Source organism: Lagopus leucura, unplaced genomic scaffold, assembly GCF_019238085.1.
Source record: "Lagopus leucura isolate 7727_CA_CO unplaced genomic scaffold, USGS_WTPT01 Super-Scaffold_100015, whole genome shotgun sequence".
Taxonomy (NCBI): domain Eukaryota; kingdom Metazoa; phylum Chordata; class Aves; order Galliformes; family Phasianidae; genus Lagopus; species Lagopus leucura.
The window spans coordinates 9,405,469-9,426,588 of NW_024962269.1; the positions used below are offsets into that span (position 1 = coordinate 9,405,469).

At 39.5% G+C, this 21,120-nt stretch overlaps 2 protein-coding genes across 2 annotated transcripts in view; one reads left to right on the forward strand and one right to left on the reverse strand.

Moving 5' to 3' along the window:
* The first annotated feature begins 67 nt into the window (after window positions 1-67).
* STARD5 (StAR related lipid transfer domain containing 5) lies at window positions 68-3,703 on the forward strand. The gene is made up of 6 exons (XM_042875919.1): window positions 68-157; window positions 240-289; window positions 372-504; window positions 1,488-1,605; window positions 2,233-2,326; window positions 2,864-3,703. Exons 1-6 carry the CDS (start codon window positions 68-70, stop codon window positions 3,009-3,011), a joined length of 633 nt encoding a protein of 210 aa, XP_042731853.1. The 3' UTR covers window positions 3,012-3,703.
* Window positions 3,704-5,853: 2,150 nt separating this feature from the next.
* IL16 (interleukin 16) overlaps window positions 5,854-21,120 on the reverse strand; it is a 41,226-nt gene continuing 25,959 nt past the window's right edge. Inside the window, exons 8-22 of the mRNA XM_042876252.1 lie at window positions 19,728-19,838; window positions 18,677-18,791; window positions 18,382-18,455; window positions 18,075-18,288; window positions 17,066-17,183; window positions 15,800-15,932; window positions 14,824-14,911; window positions 14,062-14,537; window positions 12,504-12,636; window positions 10,173-11,265; window positions 8,986-9,169; window positions 8,409-8,510; window positions 7,772-8,024; window positions 6,548-6,673; window positions 5,854-6,291 (exon numbers count right to left, since the gene is read on the reverse strand). Of these exons, the coding sequence (XP_042732186.1) occupies window positions 6,098-6,291; window positions 6,548-6,673; window positions 7,772-8,024; window positions 8,409-8,510; window positions 8,986-9,169; window positions 10,173-11,265; window positions 12,504-12,636; window positions 14,062-14,537; window positions 14,824-14,911; window positions 15,800-15,932; window positions 17,066-17,183; window positions 18,075-18,288; window positions 18,382-18,455; window positions 18,677-18,791; window positions 19,728-19,838 (3,414 nt within the window). The 3' untranslated portion in view covers window positions 5,854-6,097. The remainder of the gene's footprint in view (window positions 6,292-6,547; window positions 6,674-7,771; window positions 8,025-8,408; window positions 8,511-8,985; window positions 9,170-10,172; window positions 11,266-12,503; window positions 12,637-14,061; window positions 14,538-14,823; window positions 14,912-15,799; window positions 15,933-17,065; window positions 17,184-18,074; window positions 18,289-18,381; window positions 18,456-18,676; window positions 18,792-19,727; window positions 19,839-21,120) is intronic.

Genomic DNA, 21,120 nt, shown 5'->3' on the forward strand with positions numbered 1-21,120 from the left:
CCACGGGGGCGGCGCAGCGCGGCGCCTCATAGGCGGTGTGCGAGCGGCTGCCCCGCCCTCCCTGACCATGGACTACGCGGGGCTCGCAGAGTCGGCGGCTGACAAGATGGGGCTGTACCGGCGGGACGCGGACGGCTGGCGGAGCTGCCGCCGCACGGTGAGCGCCGGGGGATGCGGGGCGGTCGGGGCCGTGGGGCGGTCGGGCCGGCGGGGCGGCTGACGGCTCTCCCTGCCCGCAGAACGAGGTCGCGGTGTCCTGGAGGCCGTCCGCCGAGTTCGCCGGCAACGTGTAAGTGAGCTTAGCGGAAGGAAGCGGGGTCGGGGCGAGGCGAGAGCGGCAGCGCGTTCGGTTTCGTTTCGCCTCGCCTCAGGTACCGCGCCGAGGGCACCGTGGCCGCCCGCCCGCAGCAGGTCTGGGAGTGCATCAAGCCGGTGGCCGGAGGGCTCAGGACCCAGTGGGACCAGAACGTGAAGGACTTCGAGGTGGTGGAGGCCGTCAGCGATGTGAGTGCTGAGCGTGGGTTTGGGGACTCGGCGTTCCTGTTTGTGCCGCTTACGAAACAGCCGACGTCGCTTGTGGGGAAAGGGCTGCGGTGTGCTGGGATGGGGGATCCGTGCCCCTCCGTACCGTTACGGGAGTAGATTGTATCTGTTCTCTTGAAGGGCTGTCTTTCTGAAAGGAGCTGCTTTATGTTTTGGGCTAAATACGATGTATTTTAAAGATAAGTAAACTTATATCACTGAAGATCTTGCACTACAGTGTTACCGCTGCAAATTGAGGCAAGCTGAATCTCTGTTAGCAGTCTTTCCTGTTCCCTCACAGATGTTTAGAGAATCACGGAGTGGCTTCGGTCAGAAGTGACTTTACAGCCCACCCAGCTCCACCCCCCTGCCATGGGCTATGTGCCCCCACCAGCTCAGGCTGCCCACAGCCCCATCCAGCTTGGCCTGGAACACCTCCAGGGATGGGGCACCCACAGCTCTGGGCAGCTGCACCCAGCCATCGCTGCTCTCTGAGTAAAGAATTTCATCCTAACATCTAATCTAAATTTCCCCTCTTTTAGTTACTGGAAATATGAAGGTTTCTGCAGCACAGAATCTGGGTATCAAGTTGCTTTCTTAAGCGATGTGTTACAGAGAAGATATCTTCATGAAAGTCCTGAAAAAGAGTAGTGTGTTAATTGTCCACTGAGCACATGTGTGCCAGATCTGCTTTTCAGCATCTTTTGTGGCATCTTTCCTTAAACAACCTGGGATCAATGCAACGTTGGTGTGTTTTCCTTCATTAAATAATTTAATTAGCATACCACAGTGCCTTTTGCCTGTGCTGATTTGCTTTTTTTTTTTTTTTTTTTTTCAGTGAACAGTGTAATGTAACTCCTTCATAAGTTCATCAAGTGTAACTGAAAGAGTACAAGAAAGCACAGGGATATTTATGCTGTACTTTTGGAAACATCAACTGATGTAAAGTCCTTTGTAATTTCCAGGCTGTCTCTGTATGCAGAACTACAACCCCTTCAGCTTTCATGAAGATTATTTCACCAAGAGAATTTGTGGATGTGATCTTAATGAGGCAATATGAGGATGGGACGATGCTATCTGCTGGTAAGATGCTTATGTTTGTGTTGTAATCTTGATTAAAGGATAAAATATTTGTTGTCTCTTTGCATTGTTCTTAGGCATAAGTCATATTCTTTTGTAGTTTGTTTTTTTTTTCATCTTCACACAATTGTTTGCCTGCTGCAAATCACTGCTTTTATTGCTTCTTCACTCAGCTGCCCAATTTTCCCCTGCTATCCAGGAATGGTTAGCCAGAAATTTTAATACCTGCTGGAGTGCTGCTTCTTAGCAGTCAAGTGGTCTATACCTCTGTGCTATGGATTTGTTGGAAGCAACTTGGTTGAAACCCAGAGATCAGCAATGCACTTAGGCAGTGCAGTTTCATTAACACTCTCTCAGGGCATCCTGATGCTTGGTTCAGAGCTCAGCAACAGTTACTTCTGAATGTAACACTTCTTTGATTTCTCATGTCAGCAGCCAGAGCAGTTTCTACTTTAATGGTTGTTTCTGTGCTTGTATGATGCAGCCCAGTAATAGGAGCATTATGCTGCTTATTCTTTTCAAATATGTTTTCTTAGAGTGAACGTGCTTCTCAGCTGCTGCTTTGAGTACAAAGGACTCTTTCCCATCTCCTGTGTAAATGACATAATTCTTGAATGCTTTTTCTTATAGCTACCAATGTGGAACACCCACTGTGTCCCCCTCAAGCAAATTTTGTGAGAGGGTATAATTATCCCTGTGGCTGCTTCTGCATACCAATTCCAGGGTAAGAAGAGATCTATTTGACCACTGTATTTTGAACCCTTTCTTACCCATTGTGCAGCGTGTTTGTGTGTATGTGGCTATCTGCAATGTGTAGTTCCTTGGCAATGACATGTTTCTATCTTCCTGTGACATGTAATTGTTATGACTGAGTGCCTATTCTGTTCTCTTTTATGCTGTGAGTTAGTTCTCTTCTTTGAGAGAAGTTCTGAATGTTACAAGAACTGTTGTCACAATTCTTGCTGACCTCTTAAATGGAGATTCAGCAGAGCATAGGTTATGGTCTTAATTTTGGTAAATGTGTATCTAGCTGTTTGTTATACTGCCATAATTTGTAAGCAGAATCACGTACTCAATTAGGGCCTAGCTTAATTGTAATTTGACACACACATTTATAGAAATTTAAAATTAATGTCTGTTGTTTGTTTAAAAAAACTAACTTAGAAGTATCTATCATCACATAGTTCATATATGAGAGTCATTGTAAAGTCCTTAATGTTTCCAAACCTCTGGCTATAAAATCATTTGCATTGTCTTTCAGGGAACCAGACAGGACTCAGCTCCTCAGTTTCTTTCAGACCGATCTTGGTGGCTATCTTCCCCAGACTGTCGTGGATTCTTTCTTTCCAGCTAACATAGCTGGGTTTTACAGCAATCTGACCAAAGCTGTTAAGGCATTAAAAGCATGATGAGACCAAATGCTGACATCACCAGCTGAGCGTAGGAAATGAACTGGCAGTTTGAGGGTAGTGATCATGAGAAGTAGGAAGTTGGCCTGTAACACTTTTCTGCTGACAAAGATCCTCGGTAAACGTGAAATTGTTCAAAGTAATGCATACTTTTCTTATAGGATATCCTTCATTTCTATAATTAGAAGATATCACACCAGAGGCAAGAAGAATCCTGCAGGCAGCACTGCTGGCTTTGTGTGGGAGACAAGTATACTAGATCTGTTCTTCATCAGAGACTATGATTATAGCATAAAATCCACTCTACCAGCATTAGTCAGGTGCAAGCGAAACAGAGTTTCTCTGAAGCTCTGTGCAGACTCCCATGGAACAGTGTTCCTTAACAAATAGGTGGCTCTTCTGATGCCAGCCCTCACAGAGCTGCTAGGATGTTTCAGAAAAGTCAGAATGAATTGGATTGTGTGTAGGATCCCACTTGTTTGTTCCCACAGACATAGATATTTGTGGTAAATACAAGTTAAGTGCTGCTTTTCCTAAATCAAAGTCTAGCAATGCAAATCAATTAATAGGTCTGTGGGTTGGCCTGTAGACACTTTTCTTTCTTCCCCTCTGTACCATGACAGTCATTTCCACAGCGTCAAACCAAACTGCGCTGATAGAGTGGCAATAAATAAAGAGGATTAAGCACTTTACTTGCCTTGTTTTTTTTAACTGCACTTGAAATACTCAGGTATTTCAAACGCTTTTCAGCTTCTTGTAGTGAGAGGTCTCAACAGGTAAACAGTCATTTCTGAAGCTCAGTCATGACTTGGCAGGCCGTAAGGACATCTCTTTAATACTTACCTGACAGCACTGACTTAGGAAATCAGCTCCTGATCAAGCGTGTTGTGATATGTGCAGCTTTTAAAAATATGTACGGTGCTGGTTACCATGGGGATGTCAGACATTGCTATGGGTTACATAGAATTACAAAAGGAAAATTAATTACTGTATTAGCAATTGGTGGGTTGTGATTTTAATGCTTTAACTTGGTTATTTAACAAAGTTAATATGCTCTGCTTTTTATCCGTGTATTTGTTTTATGTTGGTGTGGGGCATAGGTTTGCATACAAAGTGTTCTACTGTAATTCTCACTTTGTGGAATAGATTTTTTTAGGGAAGCAGTTTTTAATTCAGTCCTTTTTATGTACAAAGATGTAAAAACTTCTATGAGGGTGATGAAATAAATATTTTTTTCTGCTGTACCTTGGTGTCTTTCCTGCTATATCTTCCTCTTTCTGTTTAAAATTGTTCCTCCTACCCCTTCACAGGGTACCTTGAAGCACTGCTTGGATCTCCAGCATTTCTCAGAATTCAGTGCAGCGAGACAGCAAACAGCCTTCCCTTTAATTTGCAGTCCCCACTAAGTGGGGATATAATGTTTTGGTGAGGGCTCTCATTCTTGACTTCTTTGTCTGTGGTTGGTCCTTGTTTCCTATTTAGTTTGCTGCTTTCTGTGCTTAAAGAAAGGTAACAAATTCAATGAGGAGAGAGATGGGCCCTGACATTACAGAGGCTCATACTTACTTCCCTAAATGTGTTGCAGGTTTTAGTATCAGGCCTCATGTTAAGTAACTGGGCAAGTCTTTGCAAGATTGTGGTTAATTTAATTTTCAGAAGGTTCAGTGAATGGAGCTCAAGTCACCACTTGCTGTTCCTGCAATTAAACCTTTTGCAGATAGTGGGATTTTTTAATTAGTTCTTTTTAAATATTTGTTATATTTTTATACTACTCTGAACAACAAAGGTGGTGGTTGAGGCTTTTCATTAAAATAACTTCAGGCTGCTTTTTCTGAGTGCTCAATGTGTTCTATCCAGAAGCAATTAAGAGCACTTAACATTCATCCTTCTGCCATGCCAAATCAGAGATGCAAATGTCTTAGCAAAGATCATCCTGTAAGATCTTGGAGTGCCTCCAGTGAGATGTGCTGCTTCTGACAGTGTTTGCACTTCTTTTGATCCTGACAGATGACAGGAAACAGAGGCAAAAGAAAACACTGAAAGTGAGGTAAGAAAAGCACTGTTGGAAGAGGGAGAAAAAAAAGATCCAACTGACCTTGGTGGTTCTGTGTCAGTTTTTAAATTGTTTTGGGTGAGGACACCTTTGGCAAATGACACTGAGGTAATCTGAGGCATTCTGTTCTCGTGGAACTCTATACAGCATATGGAAAGTGGTGCCAGAATACATGCAGCAGCATTTGCTGCGTAGTTTTGTGTCCAAATTAGTGTTTTCAGAGTAAAAGTTTGAATTCAGAAGGCTGAATTTCTAAATACTGACACTTTTCCTTACAAAAGTTATACAAAGGTATTTAAAAGTAATGTGCATTCTTGTTTCTAGATGGCCTTGCTGTTCTTGACTCTGGTCCCATAAGATCTCTGACCAAAGGAATGTCAGAAGAATCTTCATTCTATTGCCCTCAGCTTCCTGCTTCATCCTAGCAATACTATGAGATGCTCCCTTTATTTTTATTTTGTCCCTAGTTCGGGTGCTTGAGTCAACACAGCTCTTTCAGCTGCTAATAGAAAGCTATCCTAGTCAGTTTTAGGCTGTTCTTCAGTTTGAATAGAAACGTTGGAGTTTTTCAGGGCATGCTGTATTTTTGAAGGACTAAGTTGCATCCTGCTTCCTCTGCGTTTCACAGATGCTGTGTTACTGTCTTTCATTGGGGGTGTGCACATTCCCTCCTCTTGGGAAGATAAAGCGGCAAGCAAAACTAGTAAAGCAGAAGTGAACACTTTGTTGCAGGATGTGCTCTCAGTCTTTAAGAGAATGGCTTAAAATAAGAGTACTATCGCTTCCACATCTTATTACAACCAGTATATTATTTATAAAGTCATTTTTTGTTATTATTTGACACTGAAACAATTTTCTGAAATAGTAATCATGTACGTTTTCACATCTTCTCATTTTAACCCAAACAGCTGTCTCTAACAGGCAGTAAAGTTCCATATACAGAGTACCACGCCATGCTAGCCAGATGTCTGTAAGTGATAAACCACACCATCTCTTTTTGTATGTAGTATTGGCAGTAGTCTAATTACTCCTCTTATAAAGTTTCTGATGCCTTCTTGGTAACAGAGCTTGGATTCTTTCTTTTGATGATAGCTGTGATGGGCCCATCAGGTAATGCCTTGATTATATTCCACGCTTCAAAACGAGTGAGTCCTTGCAAGGCTGTGGTGTGCACTTGTAATAGCTCATCACCAGGCTGAACTGGGCTGCTTTGCTCCAGTGAGGTTCCTGTAGAGGAAGGAAGAAAAATAGTAAGAATTTTCTCTGTGGGGGAGTTTTTAGTTAGTCTTTCATTCATTAGGGTTCACTACCGTGTTTGGTATAAGTCAGCTGTTCCCAGGAGGCAAAAACTACTTGCATTGCATGGGATAATGCTGCATTTACCAAAAATCTCTTTTAATAAGTATAAATCAGCAGTCAGTTATGAACTACGCTACTTTTTATCAACAAAGAACCTGCCAGCCAGACACTGAAGTGTTTTTACCTTTAAATATCCTGTTGATGATGATGGGTTTATCTCCATGAATAGAGCCCTTCCCACCTTCCAGACTGAATCCCAAACCAGCAGCTGATTTTTCTAGAGTTACAGTGCAGATTGCATCTTCACTTGCTGGAAATAAATGGAAAGTTAGCAGGTGGGCACAAAAATACCTGGAAAACTGCAAGATCTGATAAAAGAAATGAGCTTCTGTTCTGTTTGCAAAGGCAAACAGCCAAATTGAGATGGCAGCTTTTAATTTCTCACTTTGTGATTGTACAGCCCTTTGGGAAGCTGGAGAGAGAATGTTGTGTTTGAACCCATAGCAGAATAGAAATTTAAAAATGAAAGAGTGATATTTTCTAGAACTAAAAAAATCTGTTCAGTGAACAAAATTTGCAGTAAGCATACTTGATTTGACATTAGATTTGAAATTCTTATTAACCAAAAAGCTGCAATTTAATCTGCCCATGTGTTGTGGATATAGCCACCTGCTACCTCAATCACTAGCATGTTGTTTAAACCAGTAACTCTTTCACAAAGAAAAATAGTCTTGCATAGTAAAAACTTCAAATTAGAAATCATAATATCAGAATCCAGAATCTGAATTTTCAGAATTCAGAAACTGAATTTTCATTTTAACTGCAGTTAGGCCTGTTACTAGAATAACAGTATTTACATTTCAGAAATTCACACTGAGGATCTCACAGTTGTTTCCTGGTTTGGTTTGGTCTGATTTTTTTCAGAGGGTTCATTTATTTCAGAAATGCATTAATTCTTTCCAAAGCTATCCCAAATACCTCTTTCAGGAGTGTTTCACAAACTGTGCTGTCCTTGATCACAATTCTCAATTCGCCCAGCCGATGCTGAGCAGCTCCATTAGTACCCATGGTTTCAGGCGACGATATTAGAATCACAGAATCACCAAGGTTAGAAAGACCAGTAAGATCATCAAGTCCAGCCATCAGCCATGCCTGTGTCTGCTCTAGACCACGTCACTCAGTGCAGTGTCTGCCCTACTCCTGAAAACCCCCAGGGATCATTACTCCACCACCTCCCTGGGCAGCCTGTTCCAATACCACTCTTTGTGAGAAGAAATTGTTCCTAATATCCAACCTGAACCTCCTCTGACTCAAGGCCATTACTCTCGTCCTGTCAAACACTGATTAAATCAAACACTAATTAAACACTGAGCAGGTAGCAGCTGTGAGGTAGTGCTGCTGAACTTACCTGATTCTTGTGAGACATCGCTTGCAACTGAAGATGTGCTAGAGCCAATTGAAACGTTGTGACTTTTTTCTCCATCTTTTGCTTTTCTAATGACAACTACAGCTTGTCTGGGTTGTCGAGCTTGTCGCATGATCACTGAGGCATCGTTGTGAGTTGCCCCTTTAAAAGACTTTCCATTAATGGATAGTACTTCATCTCCTTTCTGAATAGTTCCTTCCTGAAATGCTAGTCCATTGGGAAACACCTTGTGAACCTATTGAAAAGCCCCATTACCACACAGGCACACAAGAAAAGAGAAAAGAAAAAAAAAGAAATTATTCAGTTAATAGTTTTCACTGTGTGTATTTTCCATTCTTTGCCAAGTGGTTGCTTCCTGCTGTTGAGGGCTGTTGGCTTTAAGAACTGTTGGGTGGGAGGGTAATACCCAACGAAACAGGACACTTCTGCTAATAATTACCTGGAGATGACAGCTCTGTGCATTCTCACTCACAACCAAGATTTTTCTGACCCTATGTAAACAGCTGCTTACTTTAATTATGCCAAAAGCCGGCCTTGGTAGTAGGAAACCAGAAAGTTATATGTATTTTTAGAGAGAGTAGTTGTTTCCAGAGTATTTTTTGAGAAAGATACTACTTACTGTTATCACTTTGTTTTCTAGATCTATGCCACCTGCCAGACTGAATCCAAGCCCAGTGTTTTCTTCTTTATGCAGAATTGTAACATGAATATCATCTAATTCCTAGGCAGAGAAATAAATTGTGTCGAGAACATCGTAATATATAAGTTGAGTTGACAGGAAAATCCATGCATTTTCTGTTTGTCCACTGAGCATTTTGTAATGAGGATTAAGGATTTGAGCATAATGCTGAGACATGTCAAGTGTTTTGTTTTGATCAAATTTCCTTATCAATTACCTATATTGTGAAATGTTATTATGTCCAAAACTGTTATGTTTCTGCAAATATGAGTCAATTAGATCTGACTATAATTTTAATCAAATTTAAGAGTACGACAGAATCAGTGCTTAATGATGTAAGTACAGAAAAACAGGAAAAAATAACGTGGCTTGCAGCTCACAGATATAAGTACCACAGCTTAAACATTTTTTCCAAGTTTTATCTGTGATAACAAAAAGATGCAAAGCTGAACCAGGCACGGCCACTCCACATACTGAAAATGACATCAAAAATCACACCGAGCAAAGGCTGATTTACCTTTAACGTGGCTTCATCTAGTGATCTGACTTCTTCTATGAGCTTTGCTAACTCTTCAGGGGAAAGCAGAGAGATGACAGACTGCCCTGACACACCGGATGCTTGAGGTGAGCCTTGTTCCTGTTTCTCTTCTTCTTTCTTGCTATCTGCAAAGCTCACAGTGTATTCTCTCAGCTCAGAGAGGCTGTCCCATTGTGAAAAGAATAGAAAAGAAACACTGAGTTATGAAAGGACATACAAAAGCACAGAGCAGACACTTCTAGAGCAGTCATCCTTCGATCCCCCAGCACTGGGGAGGTCGTTCACGTCATAAGTATTATGAATACTTCCATATATCATAATACCTAGCAGAAGTAGGATCAGTCACATAGAAGAATAATCTCTTGGCTCTAGAATAGAATAGATCTAAACCACGTCTGTGGTTTTTGTTGTTGCTTTTGTTTTTCAGTTTCTCATTTTCATGCGACTGTAATGATCTTCCTTGAGAATGCAAACAGTAGATTTTTGTTATTATTTTTTGAAATCTGTGCAATAGTTTTGAAAGAATTTTTGAAGGCTCATATGTGCTTTTGAAATATTTTGCCAAAAATACCTCTGATTTTTGTTGTTTTCCCAAATCTCTGACTAACTGGAAATGCATATAAAACATTATAGGAAGCAAGCTTAGTATTGTTGGTGCCTTTTGTCCTGGGGAATGCCTGTGCCTCGCTCTGTCTATGTCACCTTCATGTATTTGAGCCAGACCTGCTTTTTAGGCTAGAAGTAGTAGTATTTCAATGATATGCATCTTAACCAAAGGCAAATGTTAGGAGCATCAGGATGTTTGCACCATCTCATCACAGTGACTAGCTGCAGCTAGTTTAATTTTGGGAAGCCATAAAGTTTTCACTTCTTCTGGAAGTAACACACTAAAATTCCTCTGCTTCCTCACTGGCACATGCAGTAACAATGTCAGTTTCACTTTCTATTTCTACCACTCAGATACTAGAAATACTCTTGAACTAGGAGGAAGCTTGAAATATGTCAATATTTACAAAAAGCAAATTAAATTTACCAGCTACATGAGGCATCCTGCCAGTCACTGTTCTTTACTATTGTGTGCTCCTGCCTGAGAATATTATTAGCTAATCAGCACAGAGACTCACCAATACTGATCTGCAAATCTGATTTCAAATACAGTATCTTACTTCAGAGAAAATCCGGTGTCTGGGTGATGGTTCTCACTTGCAGGTGGGAGAGAAGTCCCATCCTCTTCTGCAGAGGTCTGAGATGATGTGTCCAGTGCTTCCCATGCACTGTTCCCAGAAGGGACTGGGGACTGGGGAAGGCAAAGCAAAGACTTCATTAAAGCAGATGACACCTGGTTACTGATGGAATAGATTTTACTATAGTTTTCATCAAATGTCTTCATCATCTCACAAGACTGGGTGGCAGTAAGTGGAAAGCTTCGTGATCTCAGGTTGTGTACTTTTGCTACTGGTGCTACATGGGAAGTTGTAATGGCTTCTGCAATGAGAAGGCCTGAAGGATTTTTGGTGTTGGCGTTGTTGCTTTTCTCTGAGCTGGCTGCAAGGATGTCCTTGGAACAGGAAGATCTATCTAGGCTCTTCGTACCTATAACCACAGATGACTTTGACTGTTGGCTATTTTCAGAGCACTGAAGAAGGGTTTGGCTGAAATGGTTTGGAGCTCCTTCTGACCATTTTGCAGAGGGAGAGTGTTCCTTCTGGACTGATGGTTTTGGGCTGAGCCTTCGGTGTACTTTTTCAGGTGACTGTGGAGCACTCAAAGATTCAAATGAGCTTATTCTCTGTTTGATCGATGATCCCCTGGAAGACAGATGGGATAAACTGGATTGCAGTTCTTTGGTGGAAACACTCTGAAGGTCGGAAGGACTTTGATCTGCCTGTGGTTTGAGGTCTGAATTTGCTTTCCTCAGTCCTTTCAGACTTTGGCGAAACCAGGCTGGCTTAGGTGCTACAGGAGGGCCCTTTTTCAGAGCATCACTTTCATCTGATTTTGACCCTTTCAAACTGACTGTTTCTGATTCTGATTTCTGCAGAACCACCTCTGAGCTGCTTCGATTTTCATGTTCTTCATTTGTGTCAATGCCAGGTTGCAAATCTAAGTGGCTGTTGTCTTCGCTCATGGTAGGATTAAATAAGCTTTTTATGCAGTCAGAAATCTTAACCCAAGGATCTTCTGTTGTAGTATCAAGAGTATAATCTACCCGTGCTTGCCTCTTAAGGACAGGCCTTCGTATTGATGAAACTGGAGTTCCTGTATTAAAGAAACATTATTATTAAGCTGCCTCCTACTTCTCCTCATCCATCTTTTACTTACGCATTTTTAGTACTTCATTAATTTAAACTTCATTTGTCTCTGAGAAGTATGTAATAAGTATTTTATTTAAAATGTCTCTAGAACATTTAAGCCTTATTTAAATTCACAACTCTTGAGCTACAAGTTCAGTTTCCTGATGCTGAAATTATCAGAAAAACAAGGCTCTTCCATGCTCAGGAACATGATCCCTTTTCTAAAGGGTCCTGTAACTTCCAAATAGCTTAGATGAATGGAAACAAATTTTTGTTTGTGCAGTTGCAGTAATTTTTGTCTGCATCAGTGTAAAGAAAGATATGTTGTATAAGTGAACATTATTGGTTTTAATGATCTGAACCAGAAGTTACAGATTTGCAGAAAACAGTTTAAGTTGGAAGGAACCTCTTGAGATCAGTTAGTATGTAGAATCATAGAATTGTTTGAGTTGGAAGGGACCCTTCAAGGCCATCTGGTCCAACTCCCCTGCATTGAACAGGGACACCTACAGCTGATCAGGTGCTCAGAGCCCCGTCCAGCCTGACTGCAGTGTCTGCAGGGATGGGGAACTCACCACCCCTCTTGGCAACCTATGCCAGTGCCTCACCACCCTCATTGTAAAAAAAATAAAAAAAATAAAAATTAAAAAAAATTCTTCCTTATATCCAATCTAAATTTCCCTTCGCTTAGTTTGAAACTATTTCCCCTTGTCCTATCACTACAGACCCTGCTAAAGAGGCTGTCTCCTTCTTTCTTACAGCCCCCCTGTAAATACTGAGAGGCTGCACTCAGGTCTCCACTAATACTGATTCTTTTAGTCTATCAAACACAAGAAGATAGTAATTTATTATCAGTGATATGTACAATACTTTCCTTGAGGCTAAGCATAACAATGTATTCTAGAAATGCTGAAGTAAATCTTTAACGTCATTTTTTCATTATAAATAAGAACAGGCTTATTTATAATGAAAAAATACAGTAATAGTATACAATAGTATACTGTATAAAAATACAGTAATAATTGTTCATTTTTCCTCTTTACAATAAATCATCTAGTCTAGTATGCTTCTTTCAATGTAGTTTCTGTTTTGTCAAAGACTGATGGATTGAAATTTCTTTCCTTCAACCCAAGAATTACAGCTATGAGTGAAGTGCGCATTTAAAGATGCTATTTTCAGCTGTAAGCATCATATTAAACATACCTAAGTTTGGTTTTCGTTCTTGATCTCTGCCCCCTGGAACAGCAGTTGTGCGTTCAGAAGCTGTAGGAGAAGTGGTGAAGACACTGTGAGTTACGTCTGTTTGCTGTCCCTCTAGCATTGGTTCTCTAACTTCCTGCTGAGCAAACAGGAAACAGAAGTGTGTCAGAATGTAATTATGCAAACCACACTACATGACTCTGAAGAAAATTATATTTTCACCTGTTTGCAATCTGGTAGAAGATATTTGAATAGGAATCAAGTTTTTATTTCTGCTTGAGAAGCAATCCTTATACAACATTAATTGTTTCTCTATTTCAAGAGGGCCAGCATGGTATTTTATGCTACTTTTGTAAACAGATTGAAAAAATGCAGCCGACATTTCAAAAATGTAGTCAGTGGCAATAACACCATAAACCAGTTTCTTCTGATGAAGATCTTTTACCCCAGAGACAAGCTGGATAAAGCTAAATCATTACTGTACCTTCGGAACTCTCCCTTTTTCGTTTTTCACTGGAAAAATAGAGTGAGAGGATTACCCTGAGGTTGCAATCAATATTACTCAACACCATAAATAGATGTTTCTGAATTACTTGATTCCATTGTAACCAATGACACTAAGCTGCCATACTACGGTGCTGGAAGTGCTGTCTGCTATGCAGTTAAACTACAGGATTGCTAATAGGAAGCAAAACCAATCAGGACTGTGTATGTCCTGAAAAAAGTCAGTAATTAAAGAATTCCTTAAGGTTTCTGTAATGTGGTGGTGGTTGTTATGCAACTTATTCTGGGAAAACCTTTTCCCGTGCTTACAGCAGCAGTAAAACCTTCTCTTCATTATCTAAAATGCATTCCGACAAGAAACCTTTTCTTCTTGGGACTTAAAGAAATATTGCCCTGAGACATACATACCCTCTTTCCAGAGGAGGTTTTCTTCATTAATAGAGAAGCTTTTGACTTTATTGATCTTAAGATTGATTTTTTCTTCCTTATTTGGAATAACTGAGGGGTGAAGTTTCAAGAGTTGTATGCAGTGATAAGTCCAACAGCCACTTAACTGCTCCGAATTTAACTTCTGGTAGGTAATTTTCTAGTAGCTGTTGATGAAAACTGAAACTTTCTAGGATGTTAACATTATAGTCAAAGTTCATTCTAAGCTGCATGGGTTTATTTGGACCAGTTGGGGAAATGTATTGCGTACAGTTTCGTTCATTTTTACTGGCATATTGCTAAACCCTGGGGAAACAGTTCCATTTTTAAACATGCCACAACTTTGTTTCAACATGCAGATCTCACAGTCCCTCACACTCATGCAAATGTGAAACATCTTCTATTCTATCTTAGGTAAGAAAAGGAACTGAGTAACCTACAAATCTACGCTCAACTGGCTCACTCCTATATTCTCAAAAAAGAAGGCCTTCAAACCCTCCCCCCAGGCTCCACAAACACACACACTTCTCTTTTTTCCCTGACTTACTTCCTGTTATCGCACACAGCCCTTCTCTTTGCCCTACTGCTTCCCCTGCCAGACTCACAAACACACACACACGTTTTGCTTTACCTGCACATTTGCAGAAGGTGATTCAGTCTCTTCAGATACAAGCTTTTCTTTTCTATCTGCAATATACTGGTCATTTCCTGTGCAGTCCTGCTTAAAATATTTCCTTGGAGGAGGTTTGGGCTTTGATGATTTAGGTTTTCTAACAAGAATCTCTGTTGATTTCTTAGCGTTTTGCAAGGGTTGACTTCCTTCACTACAAGTAAGAGGGGAACTTCTCTCAAAATTGTTTCCAGACAATGAGTACAGCAGGCCAGGCTGTCTGGTAATTGGTACATCAATGCTGTGTACCCTTTCTTTCAAGTCACTCAGTTGATATGCAGCACCATTACTACACAAGGACCTGGGGTTGTAGCTGCTGTCACTGCTGGAGCGGGTCATCAGCTTCTGGGCTTTACGGTTGCAATAAGCAGTGTTTCTTTCAATATGTTTTTCACATGGGTGTCTTCCATGCCAGCTTGTGTCTAGTCTTTTAACGCCTGTATAAGAAACACAATCAAAATGTCTGGTTAGATACGTGACAAGGGCTTACTTCTAAGATCCAGCTGGCTAAATTTGTAGCTATCTCCCACCATCATCTGGCAGACACAATACAAGGAGTTAAAGGCTTGTGAGAGAATGTCAAGGCTTAGATTTTTGGACAGCAAAATAGCATTGTTTTCCTTATATCAGTATCAGCAGTATGTTTTATTGCTTATTTCTTTGGTCCTTATTTCTTCAAAAACCAAAATTACTGCATGTCAGTGAATGCACTCATCCCCTTACCTTCACTATTCCATTGATGTCTCTCCTTTCCAAATCTGTTGTTTTCCACAGCTTGTGCAACAGCTTCTTTTAGCTGCTGCTCAGACACCTAGGAAATACCATGCCATTATATTTTTACAAGATTACTATGTGGTGAGTAACATTTAAACTTTCATTCCTTTCACAAAACTTTCCAACCCCTCTAAGTCTTCTAATTGAAGTGAATATACTTAATTACATCATGTACTGTTGTTAAACAATTGCGTACTGTTATAGGGCAATCTATACTAATAGAGCTGAAATTTTTCTGTATGTGTGCTATTTATGTTGGTTGTTTTGGTAAAATAGGCTCTATGGATAAATGTACTTCTGCATATTTCTCTAGAACTTTAATACTGGATTTATCAGTGTAAGGTAGTTTAATGTTGATTTTTCTAATGATAACTTAATGCAACAAATTGAAGTTAATCATTTATGCTCTAGTTTGTGTTAGGAAGCATTCTGGAGAAATACCTGATTTTACAAAAATTTTACTTGAATAGCAAACAGCTGAAGAAGACCTAAATTTTAATTACAGTATAGAATATGGTTCTATAAACTTTTTTTTTTTTTGGGGGGGGGGTTGCAGAAGGGAAAGGAGGAATATATATTCCCTCTTTCATATTTATGTCTTCTTACTAAGAATCATTTCTTTAAAGTTTATTTTTCTGATCTATATAATTTTGTTTATACCTTAAATATTATTTCTGTAATTTCCTTATTCACAGCACATAAACTGTTGAAGCAATCTTTAAATCTTACGTGATTATATGGAAGGACATATCCTAGGTTTATACCGTAATCAGTCTCATATACTTGCAGTGATGCTTATAATGAGATCAGCATCTTCATTAGCAACATTTTTGTTTTAACCTGTTTGTAGATTAACACTTCCTCTCTTTCTTAATCTTAGTTTATCATTACGTGTTTTACTGAAAATGAGAATACAGAGTGCTACCTGTGGTTCAGGGTGTCTGCTGATAATAATCTGCACTGCACCAGGATCACAATGGCTTAGTACAGCATAAACTTCATTCAGAGTCATATTTTGCACTGATGCTTCATTAATTTCAATAATTTCATCTCCACACCTGCAGAGATATTTAAAAGAAAGTGCGAATAAAACATTTTTCCTCCCATCTTTGTTTCACCCATGCAGAGATATGCAAAAAGCAGATTCATGTAGTTGACCTCTACTTTGATCACAGATATAAATTGCATTTTCTCATTGTTCTCTTCACAGAAAATGGAATGGGGATGAGTTGAATGTCAGGTTTTTTTGATCTGCTGCATTACTGCATGCAGCTTATGAAGTTCATGCTTAGCTACTGATACTCTTTGTGTCTGATCTTTCTGCTGTATGCAGCTCAGCTGCTGTTTCCACCTACAGCTTCCTTCCTATCAAGTTAACACTTCTCACATTGTTATGGTCTGCTAGTGTTATTTCAGATGAGAAAGGATATTCACATTTCTGCTACATATGAGTAACTTGCTAACACAACAGTTCTAGTGACAAACGATTGTAATCCTGGTGATGCTTGAACTGAATCTTTCCAAGCTGTCCACTTTTCCCTGTTTCATTACAAATTCTCATATATATTAAGAAGCCTTCTGAAGGCATTGATTCATATCAAACTTCCCAATAGTGTGCAACCACTTTGTTCTTTCAGCTAAGTACTGCATGTAAAGAGAGAACCTAAGTTAAAAAAAGTCACTGAGAAAGCTGTGTTCTGTTCAATTGTAAGTATGCCCAACATGACTACTTGAGCATAAATCTTATGAGGTGAATTTCTATACTTCCACCAGGAATCATTTCAGTAAAACTGCATTTCCACTGGGGAAGAAGAGAGAATCTGAGGAGCTTTAATTGGGAAAATCTAAAACCCACGCAAGTCAGAAAATACCATGTATTCTGTTTTTTTCCAAATATGTCCTCATTGTTTCACTTATAGAATTCATTCTGGAACATATTTCTGTGCTTGTCTAAACCCTCCAAAGCAACCCAAGTATAGACGAGTGACAACAATCCCACTGGGCTGTGATGTTTCTGGAAATTCTGGCTATCACAAACATTTGCATTCTCAAACCCTCAGAATAGCATGTGCTGTTAACCCAAAGCCTCCAGAAGGCACTGACCTCCTGCCCTGTGAGATCAAATAGAAAGCTGTAAAATATTTTAGAACAATGGAAAAAAATTATCATAAGACAGATTTTCTCATCCTACCTGAGTCTCCCATCCATATGTGCCACAGAACCTGGTGAGAGGGTGTGAATGAAAATCCCTGAAATACACTGGAAGTAAGGGATGCTGCATAACCCAATTCCAAGGCCAACCCCTGGCTCTGTAAAAAAAAGTGATAATAATAATAATAATAAAAGTGTAATAAACAGTCAAAACAAACAATTGGAGAGAATAATTTAAAAAAACAGTGTTTTCAGTTTATTTAACTTATTCTGTTACGAACCAGGAACCTACTCTTGTTTTCACAACTTGTACATATTACACATAAGATGCAATGTAAGTTTATTTTGCAAAATATTTTTTGTGACAGCGGAATTCAAATGACTGCACAGATGGTGAATGAAACAAAAAGACCAAAAATTAAGGAGCAATTTGTGGTCGTTTCTTTGATATATAGTCTCAATCCTCTTTTTGTTTTCTACAGTACAGCTCAAGATTTTTGCAAATATACTTCTTTGCTCTGCATACTCTGATGTGAGATCCTGTTCTATTTGGTAAGTCACTTCATAGAGACTTTATTCACTGTTTTGTTGATCCTGTGTTTAAAAACGTATTTCAGTCAGTTATTGCTCGTAAATAGGAGAAGGTAACAGTTGGAGCAGGAATGGCAGAAATACAGGAAGACATAAGTATGTATTTTACTTCTTTTTAGCCATCTCAAGAATGAAGCAAACTACTTGAATAGTTAAGGATAAGAACTGCATAGGAATTAGTTGTTGCTAAGAGATTTACTTTTTCATCTGAAGGATATAAATGTGACAACACTTGAGTGAAGAAATGGTATAACTGACTCTTGAGGACAGATGGTATTCAAAAGCCACTGCTGATAGATTGTTGTTAGCACTGGAGGCATCATGGTCTACTTTAGTATATTAAAAAACTTAGTTCAGGAAAATAATGATGTTAGTGAGGAAAGACATGCAGATAGCATAAGTGGTGTTTTGTGAATCAGTGCCTCGTTTGTCAGTGCTAAATCAATTTTAGCACTTACCTTTGTTTAGGCTAACTTCCATTATGACCCTATCATTGGGCTTTGTAGCATTTAATAAGAACACTGGACTTTCGGAACTGAAAGAGCTGTTTTCTTTGGTTATGCATATGCTGGAGCTGAGTGACTGACACAAGTGGGGTGACAAATAGCTGGAAGCAGAATGAGGTGTGCTGAAGCTTGTCCTGACTGTTAGAGTCAGAAGACCCTTTTTGGCCTGTTGGAGAGAAGAGATCACGATTGAATGGGTTGAGTTCACATGCATATTGCATGTAAAGGCTGAAACTGTTCTGAAAGGAGAGTACATAACCTTGAATTTTTGTAAAGCATCATAATGTGTTAATCCATGCATTGATTCTCCATTCAGTTCGAGGATTTCATCACCTGTTTTTCAAAATAAAAAAACATGTTAATATTACTGTACTGTGAATAACTTGTATGATATATGCATGTACTAAAAAAGGAGTCTTGCAAACGTAATAATGGATGCAGATGTAAAAGTCACTTGTGGCTCATTTCAGTGGACCTTCATCTTCACTTAATCTTTCTTTAGATTTTCTTTGGGAATCTGGAGTGGGAAAAAGGAGAAAAGATGGATTTCTCACCTTCTTGTAGTCTTCCGTCAGCTGCAGCAGCTCCACCAGGAAATATGGTTTTGACATAGATTCCTATTGGCCCATAAATGCTGTCTTTCCCTCCAACAATGCTGAAGCCCAAGCCCTGATTTATGGAAGAAAAATGGCATGTGAGAGCCTATGTTTAGTCTTCATATCCCATTTGCAAAATCATCAGCATTAGCTACATGGGCAGTACCAGTAAGCAAAGCAGTATAATCTGTGAAAGATAGGCAACCACATGCCAGTAGTAAAAGCAAATGAAAATTTCAGCTGAATACTCTCATGATTCACTTGCAATCAATTAATTCCCTATTATAAACACATAAGAAAGCTTCTACGTTTCATTTTGCCCCTGGGCCAATATGTGACCTTGAGAGATCCATTCATCTGTTTTCTTGATTTCCTTTCCCATAAGTGAAATTGATAAAATAATCACAGAAGATCTTGATCTTACAACTAACCTTAGGCACTCAGATCTTGTGGAGAGAATCTTTCTCTTATCCTCTACCAAACAGGTTAATGTGTGTTGTAAGTTTAAGCAATGACTGTAGATTCTTTTAAGTAGATGCTTGTGTTTGATTATTTTTTTGTCTTTCCTCCTTAAATAAAAGGACAAACTATCTACTACCCTCAGAAGGATGCTGTGAGACTAATTCATACCTCTGGGGCCATTTAACATCCCTTAAATGAGAAATGAAAGTACAGTGCTGATGATGTCCTTCTATGCTCACAAAATACAGACAGTAAGTGATGATTTTGTAAATGATGCTGATCATACTTCATGTAACAACTTCTGAGAGGTATCTCACAGCTTAAATAGTTACAAATAACATATGACACAAATAAGTTTTAATAACTTAGAACCCTGTTCAACTAGTTCAAGAGCTATATGTCTAAGTTCATAACCCACATCCTCTCTGTATTCTAGTATGAACTGGCAGTCTACAACTAGAAACCTGAGCACCTGAAGTCATTATCAGTTTGCAGTTGAGAAATGAAGCAAAACACCATAGATGGTAGTCAACAGAGCCAGTCTCACCTTCCCTTGTCCTTTCATCAACACGATGTTAGAGATTACGGAAGCCTGTGAGCCACAAGATGCATGCACCAGCTGTGCTGTACTTAGTGATCTAGATGGCCTTGAAATTGCCTGAGAACACAAAAAAATACAATTTTCATGCAGAACCAGCTGTTCTTTGATGCAGATTAGGGTTACTTGTTTATTTTAAATTTTCTTCTTTACAGTAACTGATGTTACTGAAGGCTTAAAAAATCCTTCTCATTTTGAGAAGCCGGTTGTTATTCAGCTAAACAATTTGCATGGATTGCATTGTGGAGTTTGGGGCTTTTTATATGAAAACAGATCTCTGTGATGCATTCAGTTGTTGGTGATCTGTGTTATGCTTTCTTTCAATGCATGTGAATTGACCTCTGAGCTCCTGCTCACTGAAATTGTCCAAAGCCAGAATGGTCCTTGAAGTTATATGTGGTGGTGTAGAAAGATACATTTGGTCTCTCTTGATTCCCCATGCCAAAATCCCATTTAGGGACCCTAAAGAAGTATTGCTGCATTTGCCTCTAAGAACTGAACTCAGAAACAAGAAATTCTAACCCCCTTCCCTCATCTTGCTACTGAATAATTTACAATGAGACATATAGAACTTCCTTTCTGCATTTTCACAAAAATACGAATTAGTGCTTACAATATTTCCTCAGTCTGTAAACTACACAGCACTGTTTCCATTAAGCAAACGCACAGGATTCTCTCTACAGCTGAAACAGATGAAGCACAACTTTTTTGCTTGATAACCAAGGCAAGCAATTTCTCAGTGCTCATCACCTGTCCATGCCACAGCGAGTGGATTTCTTCATTCCATCCCCTGAGATTTGACCCATTTTAATGAACCTTTAATTAAATGTTTAATGGAAACCTAACATAGAATTGAGTATTACAAACTAATTTAAGCATTAACAGAAGTCATTACCTGAAGCTAACCATGCACAGAGTTTAGCAGGGCTGGAGTTAACAGAACTCATTACAAATCCCAGCAACTTCAATGTTGTTTTTTTGGGGGGGGTTTCTTTTTTTTTCAGCAGTAGAATGAAACTAACAGGTGTGAAAGTGCATGGAACATCAGTCAAAAATTCAACTTCCACATATGCTATAATATAAGTCAAATTGTAACATGGAAACAAGCTTATTAATTCAACATCATGTTGAGAACATGAAAAAATGCCGAGGAGGAGGAAGATGCCTGTGCAAGACCAAGAATGTGCTCTCTGGTACGTATAGCTCTGCCACATCTCTTTCATTGCTTATTCCCCTGTTGCAGGCCTCCTGCGTCTGAAAGTGGAAGTTTTCAAATTTCCTGAGTTTCTGGCTGTGTGAGCTCTGCTTTCTGTTTGTTTGTGTGATGGGTTGCAGAACTGGG